General features: G+C 42.9%; 1 protein-coding gene across 3 annotated transcripts in view; it reads left to right on the top strand.

Moving 5' to 3' along the window:
• Positions 1 to 593: 593 nt before the first annotated feature.
• Positions 594 to 15775, top strand: part of NAP1L1 (nucleosome assembly protein 1 like 1) — a 29334-nt gene continuing 14152 nt past the window's right edge. For all 3 annotated transcript variants that reach the window (XM_054173797.1, XM_054173796.1, XM_054173795.1), the window contains exons 1-3: positions 594 to 711; positions 14585 to 14619; positions 15345 to 15433. In XM_054173797.1, coding sequence (XP_054029772.1) covers positions 14603 to 14619; positions 15345 to 15433 — 106 coding nt within the window. In that variant the 5' untranslated portion in view covers positions 594 to 711; positions 14585 to 14602. The remainder of the gene's footprint in view (positions 712 to 14584; positions 14620 to 15344; positions 15434 to 15775) is intronic.

The raw sequence follows: 15775 nt of genomic DNA, 5'->3' as shown, positions 1-15775 counted from the left end.
ACCTGTAGCCTGTGTGAATAAGGTTTGCCTGTGTGAATAGGGTTTGCCTGTTTGAGTAACTTCTATTTTTGCTCAGGTGCCTTAGAAACCCTCCTGGTTCAGGTTTAAACCAGCACTGAAGTGGTCAGGGTAGGATTACATCCAGACTCCCTGGCAGGTCCATTCTTACCACCCTTCCCCCGAGAAGGAGGTACTTTCTATGCCACTCTCTGGCCCATCAAGCAGGGCAACAATGTCTAGGGGCTACAGTTCAGCCCCGCCCGGGAGGCCCCAACGCCTGCCGGGGCACTGGCGTGCCTTTCCCCTCGGGCCCACAGTAGGGACGAGGGCATAAGACCGAGGTACGTGAGAGGACACACGTCCCTGGGGACGACAAGGCCGGGCCTTCCCTCTGCGCTTCTCCTCCCGCCTGCCCGTCCCGCCTAGCGCGGCGGCAGCGGGCAGCGGGGGAAGGGCGCCTGCCGGGCAGGCCCCAACCGCCTCGGCCAACGGCAGGCGCGTGCCTGAGGCAGACGGCCAGCACGAGGGCGCGGGAGCGCGCGCGCGCGCGTTGCCAAGAAACCCGGGGCGCGCGAGGGAGGGGGAGGGGGGGGTTACGTGGTGACGTTAATTCTATATGAGCGCGAGCGGCGGGAGCTCGGGTCTTTTTACCGCCAGCCGCGCGGCGCTTCCTCCTCGCTCCTGAGTCACCGCCAGCCCCGGCCCGCTCAGGTACCGGGTGGGGCGCTGCGGGCCGCCGCCGCCCCCGGGGAACGGGGCTGCGGAGGGTGGGATTGGGGTAGCGAGCGGGGGGGAATGGGGAGTGGTGGTGTCGTGGCCCCCTACACCCGCGCGGGAGGCCGTGGGTACCATTCTGGCCTAGTGGGGCCGCTTGGCCGACGACTTGTGGGGGGCGAGCGGTGCGTTCGCCTCCCCGAGCCTCTGTCGTTCGCGGCTCGCGGGGTCGCGGCGCTGGCGGCGCCGACAGTGCCGTGACTCGCCGGGCCCCTCGGTGGGGAGCGCTGCCCGCTCTCCCTTCCCCCTCCCTTCTCCCGCCAGCTCCCGCTCGTCTCTCCGCCGCGCCCCACGGAGGGGCCGGGCCGGGCTAGCCTGGACCGCGCGGCTCGGGCCGGTGCTGAGGGGAGGCGGGTCTGCCCGCAACACGTGGGGACCGAGCGGGGCCAGCGGCGCCGGCAGGGAGGGGGAGGGCGCCGAGGCCGGAAAGCCGCACGGGTAGGAAGGGGTGTGTATGTGTATTCGTCCGGCCGCGCTGAGGGGCGCGGGAGAGAAGTACCGGGGTGCTGGGCAGACACGACCGGTGGTGGCGGTGACCGGGAGAGCTGCGGCAAGTAGGGGGTGAGGGGGGCGGTGGATGTGCACATGGCGGAGGGGCGGGCAGCGAGGGGGGGACGGCGGATGGCAGCGCGCCGTGGCCTTGTGCTGACTCCCGCGCCTTGTTCTCACTCGTGCCGGGAGCCGCGGCGAGGGTGTGCTGTGCGGTGCTGCTGGCAGGGGGACCCAGAGATTCAGCGAGGGAACGGGCAAATCTTGCTTTCTGCTTCAGGACAGAGCGTTTTTCGCTTTTCTGGAGTTAATCACATCGCTTCTCTGGGTGTCTGCTAGCTGGTATCACCTGAAATGTGGCCTTTGCTCCTTTGCTTTCTGCCTGATTGTATATGTTCATAGTAGCAGTTTTAAGCTGTGGGTGATGTCTGTCACCAATGAATGCTAAGAAACTGCCTGAAAGATCTAGTAATTATACCTGGCTTGTACTTAGAATTTATATAGATCTTTCTGCGTATAAAACACATTGCAGTTGATTGCATATAAAAAACTTTTTTTCAAGTGACCATTGTATAGTAATAATACATCGACAATCTTCCACAGTTAATCTCCAAGCACACTGCAGTTTTGTGCATGTCTGCCTGTGCTTGAAGCCTTATGAAAATACACAGGCATTTCTGATTCCTTTGAGGAAGGTAAGAGAAGTGGATGCTAGGTGTGCAACATATGACAAATACTTTCTTCACACACCTGCTCTGTAGGGATTTTAATATGTTCTGATGGAGGTTATGTTAGGCAAATATATAGTGCCTGATAATTTTCTTGTCAGTCATAAAGTAAAACCTGAGAGAAGAGCTGGGGCTGTGTACAGCTGTAGGTAGTTTCTGATAAAAATGCTAGAAGCTTGCTTTCCTGCTGTGCCCATTTTACAATGGTACACTCTTCAGTGAATAAGAAAAGCACTTTGCTGGGATTGAAACCAGTTGAATCACTTCTAGTTTCTTGTAAATTCAGAAATTATCTTGGTTCTTAGGGCAAAATAGAATTTGACATCTGTGTACATTGGAATTTGAGTGACTTTATCTCTGTGCCAGACAAAGCTTTAGCTCGCTCTAGCTCAGTTACCTGAAAGTGCTTTGAAGGCCAAACTTCTGTTTGTGGCCCACTTAACTCCCATGAAAGTGGTATGTATCAGCAGCCTCCCTTCAATCTACTCTTTCTGTGACCAGTCTTGCATATCATGTGTTCTGGTTTCTGAGAAAAGAGAATTGTAGAATGAGGGTCTTGAGCACAGATGGTAGATCTAGGGTTTATCAGATCCTCTGACATTCACAGCCCAGTATTACAGGAATAGCTCAAATTGCTGGATCTGCTGTAGCACTATGTAATGCTCTTGTCATCCTTGTGCTTTATCTAACCCCTCAAAAAAACCCCTTCATTTAACCTCCCTCAAAACCTGTTCCTGGGAGCAGGCAGGGGAATTGTTACAGTGATTGCTTACTGAGCACCCTAGAAATGGGTGGTCTGTGTTTTTTTTTTTCTCAAGTTTTTGCTTAAGTGACTGTGAACATGCATGCACAAGTGAAACTGAAAGCAAGGCATTGTGGGCATGTATGTTATGAAGCTTTGTTTCCACAACTCTTAGTGAGATCTGAGTCTTCCTGGCTGGATCCGTGTCTTCAATGCAGAACTCCAGATTGTCAAGGAAACTTTGGCTCACTGTACTGTTAGTCATATGGATGTAAATCTGTTTATTCACTCAGCTCCTAAATTGAAATAATTGTAACACTGAGAACTCACTGTGGCTTGAGAGTTTAATTTCAGTAGTGAAAAATCTTTGGGGGAAAATAAGACAAGCATCTTATATTTTGAATTGTTGATTGAATCCTTTGGTGAAAGCCAATTTGTTCCAGCAGACCAGTGGGTGTAATGCACCAGTAGTATCTATGGTATTGAGGTATACCTATGGTATCTACACATTTTTGTTAAAATGGTTGTAATCCAATTCATCTTTCATTTGCTTTCAACTGAGCTGGTCTGGCAAATATAATGTTGGGGGGGAAATTTCAACCCACCACAAGGTTCTTGTGACACAGCTGCAGACATGCTGTGTCATGGACTAAAGGTCTTATTCCTTTGGGAAACTTCAGATATTGGACAATTTGCAGAAATTGGAGGTGCAGGTGTTTTTTAAATGATTGTCCTTTTCCTGTATTTGCATATGCATTCGGTTGAACGTCAGCTTTGTTTTTCTTTGGACTCGTAGTGCTTTGGTATTTGTGTGGTACTAGTAGGCACTTACACAGAAAACAGTGCTTTTCAGACAGAAACAAGTTTTAAGCACCAGTTGTATTTTACTAGAGCTGATGAGACTCCTGAGTTAGCTTCTGGACTAGGTCACTGTGTTCCATCTAACCTCTGCTTAGGAAAGCAGATAGCAAGTAATGGAGCAGAACTGCATTGTACAAGCAGTGTTTAATTCAAGGAACGGTCGTGATGCTTACAGACCCGGTTTTCTTTGTAAGTTACTTTTACTCAAAAGTGATTAAGGTTAATTCAATCTTGCTGAACTTCACTCAACTCAGAGGTTAGTGCAGTTTCTCATTACTAAATGGTGTTAATTTGGAGAGCAGGTATTGTGTCATAACGTATTTGTCTAGAAAACCAGACATGCTTGGAAGGCATCACAGAAGTTGCTTGGGGATTCATTAGATGACAAATAAGCTATTTGAAAACAATGCATGAGGTTTGTGAGGACTTCTACACTCAAAAGTTAATGCAAAGGAGAAAAAAATTAAGAATATGACCTCATGTGTTTAGTGATCTTAGACCTTCAGTTTTCAGGAAGACTGCCTAGGTTGTGGACTAAAACTTCAGTTGCCTTCAGAAAAAAGGACAACTTTGCTAATTTACTTTTGATATTTAGTTTTTAAATAGAAGTTATTTATAATGTGAAGTAATTTATGTTCCTGCTAAAGAATCTTTAAAATGAATTTATATATTACACATAATCTGCATTTTAACTACTGTGATAAGTTAGACTGAAGATCTTAAGGAAATATACATGGAAATACAGATGAATTTAGGGAGTGATTGTGAGGTGGTGTCTCAGTTTAAAACTTCTGGTAGTGAGTAGCCAGTTGCACATCAGCTGTTTTGCCTGGTCTCTGTAGACGTTAGAGAAAATACTATCAGTTGATCCATTCTAGCTTTTTATGATCAAAAGTTGAGAGCAACGTTTTAGATATGAAACATTCTATTTCTGGATGTGCCTGTAGTCATGTAACATTCAGTTGCTGATTTGATGATATTGTTTGCTCTTCAAAATACCACCATCATACAAATCACAATCAAACAAAACATCAAATAAACCCTGACCCAAAACCTGAGAGATGCTAGAATTGATGTCATTGTTAAATATTGGAAATTCTAGTCAACAGATTTGACTAAGAAATTGCCTGAAATCTGGAACAAGCCCCTAGACTTCTAAGACTCAAGTTAGCATCATAAATGTTTGCTGTGTTTTCTGACCATCTGCAGTAAGATTAGCTTAGTCCACTATCTTATGTAGAAGGTGGTGTTGTGTTTATTATGCAGTGTTTCAAAGGAAGGAGGGGCAATTCTTTCACATTCACCTGCCCTTGAGGGAAAGTTCCCTTTTAGTTCTGGCTCTGGTTAAAAAGCTGGCTTAGGCATTGAGAGGTTAAGTTGAAGAGATACAGGAAGGAATATGAAATAAACCAATTGTTTACATCTAAACAAACTTTTTAAATAGTTAATTTTGAACTTTCTTTTAACTTGGATATTTTTGTGTTGCTTCTTACTATTCATATCTCAAATACTATTAATCTCAGATGTAAACTGCTTCTGTTCCTCAGGTATTAGTGTTGATAGGTCCTGAGTCTGGGCTTGTTTCCTTTATTACACAAAGTTTAGCAGTGAATACAGTATTTTTACGAAGGATATATTGCTGACGTGTATCATGGTCATTGTGTGTTAAAACACTTCATGCATTCATTTCACATCTTTACTGCTTCTGCATGTTGAGGAAAAGTCTCAAATGGGCTGCATGCAATTTGTTTTTGTGATTGCACAGCGTTTTTTTGAGCTTTCAAATTCATTTGAATCACTACTCTTACATATCTATTAATTTAGATTTTCTTTCTATTAATTATGTATTGCCTGGACCACCCTTTAAAGCGGTTCTTAATTCTGTGATACTCCAGTTTTAGAAATTACTTGTCTTGACTCTGGATGGTTAAGTAAGAGCCAGTATAATGGCTTTGTTCTGTTTTCTGCATGTACAAGGTACAGCCTCAGAAACATTCTCAGTGTTCTTGACTTGGCGAGTTCTTTGTGACGTGGACTCTTGATTCTTTTATCACCTTCTGCACGATTTGGGTGGTTATCAGATACTTCTACTGATGCCAAAAGCATCATGGAGTGAAATCGCAATTAAGTGTTTGAGACTATAAATAAGGTTTAAGTTCTTATCTATAGGTTTAATATGTGTTTACAAATGCTTTTCAAAATACGCACCTCTGTTCCATTGGAAGTGACTTACTGAAACTTAAGCCAGTTGCATGTTTTTGTGAGGTCTTATTTCTTACTGTGACATCTCACCCCTAACAGCCTCCAAAATGTGTCAACATTTGATTGTGGTTGTGTTTTTTAATGAATGCTAGCTTGTTAGTTCAAAGCTAGATGTTTCAAGGTTTGTGTCTTTGTTGCTGCCCTATAATGTACTGACCTGAAGCTAACAAAAAAGATGTTAAACATGTTAGAGATTTCAGTGGCTTCTTGGGGGGCATGGGGGTTGGGACATGTGTGTAAACGAATTTACAAGATCACATTCATCAGATATTCCAGAAAGAAACATACTCTTGAAACCTGTACACATTTTTTCAGTGGCTTTATTTTTTTTTAGCTTTCCTTTCAGATAAGGGTGCTTAAATGCTTTTTAAAGTGAAGTCAGGTAAAAACTTTAATACTGCAGTGTGAGTCTGGCAGATAGCAGCATAACTGCCAATATGGTTGTGTTTATGTGAAAAATCTCAGCAGTCAGCTAAAGCTCATTTCTTTAGTTTGTGGCTCACAAGCTGATATTTTAAACTGTTAAAGTACAGCCTGCTACCCTGAAGTACTCTGTAAAATGCTCTTTTTTTATTACTTTGACACTTTAACAAATGGAATGCTTTTACCAGCATCAACTGTATGGACATAGTACGTTGCATATATATTTTTGTATATGAAGATCAACATTTCAACCTTTTTAGGTTGGCTGCTGTTTCCCCATTACCAGTGATGGGAAGGAGAAACTGCAACAAGCTATGCTCATTAGCTTGTAAAAAAATCCTTTTCTTTTTCATTTGAATTTAAATTTCTGTATTACTTTCCTAATAAAGAAATATTGTTCTAAATAGAAATTGGTAGGTTTTCTGCTACAGAATCTTGGCATCCAGAACAAAGGCCACATTGTGTGTTAATTATCCTATTTTTAGAAAATGGTCAGGGAGCTCAGATCAGTAGCAGAGATAAACAGGCAGATACGCAGTCCTGATTTTAAATTGTGATTCTGTGGTCTGTTTCCCTCTCCTTATGGAGGCTCTTTTTGGTTGCAAGAGTAAACAGGCACTACCTAAAATTCAATAAAAATGCTGCAAAAATAGGGGAGTTCAGTATTTGACTGAATCTTTATTTCCTGATATAAAAATTAAAGGGAAAGCTGTAAAAACCGTTTCCACATGAATGAAAGCAAGCCCTGCAGTTACTAGTAACTGAGTTAGTTATATATATGATCCCTGTTTTGTTTTGAAGAACTTGAGTTTTTTCCCCATCATGTAACTGCTGTTCTCATACAAATTTTAGAGCACTTCAAAGCTGAAATGTGGAAAATCTGTTTTTGTGCCATTACATGAATTGTGCAGAGGCCTGCAAGCATGGGTGAAAGAGTTGCATTGGTAAATAGATGAAGTTGATGCCTTTGTCTTAGGTGTTATTAGGAAAAGGCAAAAAATACCACTTGAAGGGGAGAGAGAACAGAGTTTCAATTAAGTTACTTGGTTCAGCAACCTGAATTCCTTGCTTCCACTGAACATTAGCTCTTTACTCTGTATCAGAGCTCTATAGCCTTTGTATTAGTATTAAGGCAAAAGCCCAGTTACAACATAAAATGGTCACTTCTGTGAAGGATAATAAAAAATGTTTTCATAAAGATACTAATGGCAAAAAGAGGGGCAAGGGCAACCCCCACTCTATTGGATGTGGAGGGGAATATTGTAACTAAAGATGAGAAAAAGGCAGAGGTACTTAACACCACCCTTGCTTTAATTTTCAATAGTAAGGCAGGTTGTCTTCAGGAGAACTGTCCTCCTGAGCTGGTAGATAGGGTCAGGGAACAGTATAGCGCCCCCCCCCACCTCTAATCCAGGAGGAAGCACTTAGAGACATGCTGAGCCATTTGGATCCTCACAAATATATGGGACCAGAAGGGATCCATCCTAGGGTGATGGGAGAGCTGGCCAATGAGTTCACCAAGCCATTCTCCATCAGTTCTGGCTCACTGGAGAGGTCCCAAGATGACTGGAAGCTTTCCATATCACAAGAAGGGCCATAAGGAGGAACCAGGTAATTCCAGGCCTGTCAGCCTGACCTCAGTGCTAGGCAAGATTATGGAACAGATCATCTTGAGTGCAATCAATGCATACCTACAGAATGGCCAGGGGATCAGACTGGGCTAGCATGGATTTAGGAGGGGCAGGTCCTGCCTGACCAACCTGATCTCCTTCTATGATCAGGTGACCCACCTGGGGGATGTAGGGAAGGCTGTGGATGTAATCTACCTGGATTTCAGCGAGGCCTTTGACACCATCCCCCACAGCAAACTGCTGGCCAAGCTGTCAGCCCATGGTTTGGACAGGAGCACTCTGCACTGGGTTAGGAACTGGCTGGAAGGCCAGTACCAGAGAGTGGTGGTGAATGGTGCCACATCCAGTTAGCACCCAGCCACTAGTGGTGTCCCCTAGAGATCAGTGTTGGGCCCAGTCCTGTTTAATATCTTTATTAATAGTCTGGACAAGGGTATTGAGTCCACCATTAGTAAGTTTGCAGATGACACCAAGTTGGGATCTGTTAGAGGGTAGGAGAGCTCTCCAGAGGGACTGCAACAGGCTGGACAGGTGGGCATGAGATTTAACAAGTCTGAGTGCCAGGTTCTACACATTGGCCACAATCACCCCATGCAATACTACAGGCTGGGGTCGGAGTGTCTGGAGAGCAGTCAGGCAGAAAGGGACCTCGGGGTACTGGTTGACAGCTGGCTGAACATGAGCCAGCAGTGTGCCCAGGTGGCCAAGGAGGCCAATGGCATCCTGGCCTGTATCAGGAATAGTGTGGCCAGCAGGAGCAGGGAAGTCATTGTGCCCCTGTACTCTGCACTGGTTAGGCCACATCTTGAGGACTGTGTCCATTTCTGGGGCTCTCAGTTAAAGAAGGATGATGAGATGCTGGAACAGACAGAGAAGGACAACAAGGCCGGGGATGGGTTTGGAGCTCAAATCCTTTGAGGAGTGGCTGAGGGAGCTGAAGCTGTTTAGCTTGGAGAAGAGGAGGCTCAGGGGAGACCTTATTACTATCTACAACTACCTCAAGGGAGGTTGTAGCCAGGTGTGGGTTGGTCTCTTCTCCCAGGCAACCAGTGACAGAGCATGAGGTTACAGTCTCAAGCTGTGCCAGAGGAGCTTTGAGCTGCATGGTAGGAAGAAACCACACTAAAAATTGTTTTGAACTACTCCAGCCAAAGAGTCTTTTGATGTATCTCTATGGTTCTATTTTAATTTTTGCTTTCTTTTTGTTTTTGATGCTGATTTTTTAAACAATGTTAGAAGTTGCCTTCCGGGAGTGCTAGGCAAGACCATCAATTTGAAGAAACTTTCAGTGAAATCCTGCCCTTGGGTTTCCCAGTTGGTAGTGAGAGTTGAACTTGACTGGAATGATACCATTTGGCTGGCACCTCTTGGTGCCTGCACACACTGCAAATAGCTTACAGGACTAAATGATTTTTGGGTTGGTTTGTGGTTTTTTTGGGGTTGGTTTGTTTGTTTCCTAAAACACCTAGCTGTCCTCCAGCAGGACCTATTTTGTAACTGACATCTGACTTGATCCACTTGGTTGATTATGTTATACTGTAGCTTTTTTTATCTCATAGAGGCTCCTCTGGTTTAGGTATTGTCGGTTAATTCATCAGCCTCTTTCTGTCTCTGGCAAGCTTGGGCGCCTGAAAGCAGTACACTATTCTGACATATTTTCAGTGCTCTGAATTAATAACTGCTGAGGAGTTTGTTTGGCTGTAAGGGTAGGTTCCTTTTTAAAGATGTGAGTAAATAAGGCTTGGCTATATTTGGGCTCCAATATCCTCAAAAAGCCCATTTGTGTCTCTTGAACTACTTGAGAAATTTCTTCTACTTGCTATTGTGAGCTTATTGTATGAGCAGTTCCTCTAGACAAGGAGAAACTGCTTCCTGAAAGGGAGGGAATGGTACGCTGTGTGGTATGGTATCCACAGGGATACTGGACAGCTGAGATCTGTTGGTGGCCTGGCAGCCTTAGGGATTGTGCAAAAAAAGATGTTGTCTCTGAACTGTCTCTGTAATGTCTTCCCTTCTCAGCTGACAATTAACTCACCTTGTTGTGACCTGCCTTCCTGAGGCTGAGCGGATGTTAGGGTAATCTAATACTGGCATATTTACTTGGGACACTTCAAACTGACCTTCAAAAAAGAAAAGCCACCTCACCAGAGTGTTTGTGTCCAATCTGTAATATGCCTGCTGCGGTGCAAACTCAGACTCGCTTCTGTGTGGATGAAGGCAGATGGGGGTGGGGGAGAGGAACAGAAAGGCTGGGAAGGGCTGAATATTTGCAGCATGTATTTGTGTTCCCTTGAGCAAAATCATGTAGTGAAGAAAGAATAACCCCTGGAAACTTACAGCTTACCAATGGGTAACTTGAGGATGAACACATGCAGTAGTCTTAGCTTCTGCACGTGTCAAACTACATTTGTTAAATATGACAACTTAAAGATGTGAAATCTCTTTTAAACATCATGAAAATAGCAAATTTTCATGCTGTTTTGATAGCATTGTGGTTTTTCTAGGGAGTGGTTCTGCAGGATGCTCTCAAAACTGGCTAGTCTTGTGCTGGTTTAGTAGCAGCCTATTAACCTTCTATTTTGAAAAAGGTGGTGCTTGTGATGGCAGGCTTATGGCTGAGCTTAAGCTACCTGTATGAGAGAAGTTTTAAACCTTAGCCTCTAGAAAACTTGAGTGTAGCTCACTTTTCTGTGGTTTTCCTTCCCCTTTGTAGCATGAACTTCCCATGCATATTCTTTGAAGCTTTGTAAAGATACCTATTTGTTTTCCTTGTATTTTTACAGTGAGCAGCAAAACATTTGAAGTTTAGCCTCTGGGTACCTCTGCTTGACCATAATGCAATGCTACTGGCTGTAGCTGTATAAGTAACAGGGAGATATTTTACAATTAAGGAGGCTATTTGCCTGCTGGCCTTTGAAGAGGGCTGGAGGCTACCTGTTAGTGGTACTCCATAAGCCTTTTGTTGCAGTCAGGAGGCCTAGATTCTAAGTAGTATCTTAGCCTAATGCAATCCCCTAGATGCTTTCAGGCTTGCAATAACACACCAGGTGTAGCCAGGCTTGTTATAATCCTGCACTGACAAGTGGTGAACTGGTATCTCTCAGGGACTACTTCAAGTGATACAAGTGAATGCTTCTTGTGGTTTGTGTGCTCAGGTACAGCTGCTGTTCACAGTCCTAAATGTTGCCTCTTTCTTATGGAAAGCTGAGAGATAGGAGTGATATATGCAAAGACATATTTTGCAGTACCTCTCTTAAACTAGCAATGTATTTTAGTATTACTGAGCGTGGTATATATTGTATTCAAAGTTTTGGATACTAGACTTGAGAGCTTGTGTTAGGCATTGTGCAAAAACAGTGGAAGTTTTTTGCTCTTAAGGAATGCATTTTCTAAATGCTTTTCTGCATCTACAGCCTTTTTTTTACCAGTAGAAATGTGTTTGCAGAGAAGCTTATGGTTGTTTAAGTAAATGACAATAAACTAAATGTGATGGAACCATATATCCATGTGAGTGGGTTAGTCTAAATGTCTGCCAGCATAGTGCTGTTGGCTTATTGCCTTGTAGCTTCCTCACACAAGAACTGTTGTCTGGAGCTGGCAGTTGAGTGTCATGATAAACACTATCTCTTCATTTTGCAGAAGAATTCTTGCATCAGACTTTTTCATGTCTCAGAATATTTGCAGTTGGAAGGAGAATTGGAAAAATGGAATGAGGTAGATAAGAACACACTGGAGGGAGGCTCTGAAGTTGACAGCTGTTTGATACAGTGCATTTTAGTTTGCAAAAAGTCTTTGAAGAATGTTATTCAAAGTCTTTCAGTAAACTGGGACATAGTTGGAAAGCATGCATGCTTGTATGGATTGTTTAAAAGCAGGAAGAAGAGGGTGAGTAACTGCTCCTTGCAGTGAATAGAATGGTGGATACTGGGCTTCCACAGGGTGCTGTAATGAGATGAATGCCTTTAGCATGGTCTTAAGTGCTCTTGGAAAGAGGGATGAAGAGTAAAAGTGTGAAGGTTAATGATGACAGGTAGTTGTTCAGATGGTGAAAACAAGGACCCACTGAGGAATTTAAGAACACAGAGACTGCTGGTGAAAGTTTGCTGCAATGCTGTTGCCTGGAATAGAAAATTCTGACTTAGCTGTGATTTCTGAGCCGAATGTTGCAACTCAGGTTTGTAGTGCTTTGATAAGAATTTAAATGAATTCTAGAAGTGGGTCTCAAAATGCAGAAAACTTGCATCCAAGTTGTTTCTGCTGCTGCTTCATCTAGCAGACAGGTTTGGTGAGACCACAGACTATGCTGTCACAGGTCATGTTGAAGAACTCTCTGCAGTTTTATGGAAAATACAGCTGTATTTGGTGGGGAGAGCAGAGAGGGGAAATGTTGGTCTCTGCAAGGAGCAATAATAGCTTCTGTAAATGTGATCACTATCACATTTGCATAAAATTGCATGAAAGGCAGGTGAAATGTTCATCTGGTGCTTTTGCACAGTGGTACTACCACTCTCTTTTGAAAGGTCTTGCATGAAGGACAAGTGAAGGGGAAATGTGTAAGGAAGAAGTTGTATATTTTGTGTGGATGAAATCTTTTGATAATCAATAATGCCACTTGCTCAAAAAATAGACATCTAAATGTGAGATCTAACTGTAGTGTTTTCAGCTTCTATAGGTCTGAAGTCCATGATGGTTTTGGAGAATGGTGTCCAGAGGAGACTCTCTTGAGCTGAGCCTCCAGCTCAAGACAGAATGCAGAATTTGCCTCAATGGAGTAAATAAACTCTCACAGAACTGGAAGTGAAATAGAATATTTACAAAAGTAAAGTACAAAAGGTATTAAGGGAAAACGATATAAGTAACCAGAATTAGCAATGGCCTAGCCCCCTGGAGGAGGCCCCAAGGTAGGCCCTGTTACACCAGCAGAAATAGATTCCCACCAGCCAGGCCTCCCTCCCACGCAGCCGAAAGTGAAAGCACCAACTGAGAGCCAAAACGCCTGGAGCTAAGAGAGCTGACTGGAAGCTCTGCTCCTTCTATTGGGATAATACAAGGAGAGGAGTGGAATAACCTATTACAATATCGAGTGCTTCCTTCTTGGGACTTTCTGCCCCCTTGGTGGGGGTTCCATCTCTATGGTATAACAGTTAAATCTTAACCTACAACACTTTGGTATCATTATGTATGCAGCTTGCATCCATCTGTAAACCTTAAGTCACAAGAGAGGCAAATGTGATCTGAATTTCAAGAAGCCTGAAATGAATCAAAAATGTTACTGAAACTGCTTGATTTCTTACTGAGTTGTTAGATGTCCTTCAGTTTACAGTAGTGCTGTCATTCTGTTTCACAGCAAAGGCTAATATATTTCTGAAACAGACTGATAAGTAGATGGTTCTGTAGTTTTTTTGTATACTAGGGAACCTTTTTGGTTATGAACAGACTTTATTGATTCTGTGAAGTTGTGATCCTGGGCAAAGACATGAGATACTTGTTTACCATGTAATTACTAGGAAGGAGTTATAACACCAGGAAAATGTGTTTTGATATCTACATTGAAGGTAGACACTAAATTCTGGAGTCAGTCTAACATGTCTTCATGCTGACTGCAATGTCCTAATCTTCCTGGGATTCTTGTATTACACACTTTGGACAATCAAATTGGAATTGTAATCTTTTTTTCTGGCACATAGGCCTCCCTCTGACACTTGACTAAAACTCTTAACGGGATGCATTTTAAGCAGTTGAACTTTCTGAAGGAAACTTACATTTGTTTAGCTACTGGAAGGCAGCTAAAATGAGGACTCTAAAGCAGTGGTTTCAATGCTTCCTGGGCCAGTGGATTATTCTTGGTGTCTCCTGAAATGTTGGACCTAAGACAGGAATAATGAGTCTGTTGTGTGTGGAGCATTCTCTCTGATGTCAAGCTATCCAAAGCATCTTTGTGGAGATGAACTTTTCAAGTACTATTTTGCTGGTGGAAAATGTTACTAATCTTGTACTGCATTTCAGAACATATGTACTTCATGGTATATAAGATTTGCAGTAGACTCAATGTAATTTTCTAGTTACTCTCCGGAATGTGTTTGTGATAATAGTGAGACATTTGAGAAAATTGTGATCTTTCAGGACATGAAAATTAAATAGCTTAGTATCTGGTGGTGTTTTGGTTTTTTTAACTTGTTGAAATTCTCTGAGTATGCTGAAGAACTACTTAGATTGGTTTTGTAAAATGGGGATTAAAAGTAAAATTCACAAAAAGGCATCTTTGAATCATTTTCTTGTAATACTACTGTAAGTATCCTTTGTCTGCAATTACACGCTGGAAATGAGTAACCAGTTACCAAAAGGCTTCTAGCATCCTTTTTTTCTCCAATTTGTCTCAGATTGCACTTTGACTTTTATACTTAGGACTGGTTTTCAGTCTGTGGTACTGGTACACTCCTGTGATACCAAAATGCAATGCAGAATTTTGCTGGTACTTAAATTTGTATGAGTAGATCTGTTGGCTCTAAAGCAGAGCAATGTTTTTGAGTATTTCTATATGCTTTAGAGTGACAGCTCGAAGTGCATCGGGTCTACTCCAGACTATAATATGTATTTATCCTATTTCTTAAAGCTGACATGGTTTGTGTTTCTTCCCTTACATTTGTTTGTGTTTTTGTTCTTTTTTTAAATAGGGTTTGAAATCTAGGAGAATGGCAGACTTAGACAAGTAAGTAAAATCTGTAGGCTACTGAAGCTCAGTGTCCTATGCTGTAGTTACTTCAGATGGCTATGATCCCCATATGCACTGTGACAAGATGTGAAGTTCACAGGATGCGGCAGAAAAGCTTGAGTTACTTGTGTCAAATGGGCTTGATGTTAATTGTAAGTAACTCTGAAACTGGGACAAGGCACCAGTCACCTGTTATATTAGCTGGAATTCTGGCAGGGGCAGCTCAGTAGTACTGCCCATTACTATTATTTCACTGTATGTAGTGTTTTGCTGTACTTCAAATGCTTCTATTTTATGGTCTTTGAAGTACAGTTTAGATGAACCCACATTCAGTTCTCCAGGCCTGCATATCTTAAACAGAAGAGCAGGATTCTTTGACTTGTTAATATGGATGGAAATGGAAAGAATTTTTTGTAACAAGAAATCTTCAAGATTATAGAAAGCTGATAGTTCTTGAAGCTGTTCTGAAGTTGTTGAATGTAAAACTTCCATCTGTGAAAAATTTTGCTTTACAGAATCACAGAATTTGGGGGCTGGAAGGGACTTTGAAAGATCATGTAGTCTGACCAACCAACTAGCTAGCTATTAAGACTTTTAGTTTCTCATAGGTCAAAAGTGATGTGACAGTTTGCTTGTACATGATCTCTAACTTGAGCTCTTTAAGCTCCTCGGTATTTTATAAAATTAATTTCTCAATCCTGTTGTTTGAATATTCCTAATAGCAAAGAACAGTCTGAGCTTGATCAACAAGATATGGAAGATGTTGAAGAAGTAGAGGAAGATGAAACTGGTGAAGATGCCAACAGCAAAGGTAACATTGAAAACATAGGGTTCTGAGCAGCTGCACAGGTAGTTTTTAACTAATGTGTTAATGTGGTAAAAGATAACTACTGATGAACAACTGTTTACATTCTGAAGCAAGGACTTTTTTCCAGTTGTGATTTTAGTTGTCTGCAGTCAGTCATTTTATCCGTGGTTAAGCAGCACTGGCCACTTATAAGGATGTATAGTATCATAGTATCAGTCAGAGTTGGAAGGGACCACAAGGATCGTCTAGTTCCAACCCCCCTGCCATGGGCAGGGACACCCCACACTAGATCAGGCTGGCCAGAGCCTCATCCAGCCTGGGCTTAAACACCTCCAGGGATGGGGC

Source organism: Dryobates pubescens, chromosome 27 (genome assembly GCF_014839835.1).
Source record: "Dryobates pubescens isolate bDryPub1 chromosome 27, bDryPub1.pri, whole genome shotgun sequence".
Taxonomy (NCBI): Eukaryota; Metazoa; Chordata; class Aves; order Piciformes; family Picidae; genus Dryobates; species Dryobates pubescens.
Note: the sequence above shows the minus strand (reverse complement) of the source record. Positions and strands in the feature narration are given on the sequence as shown.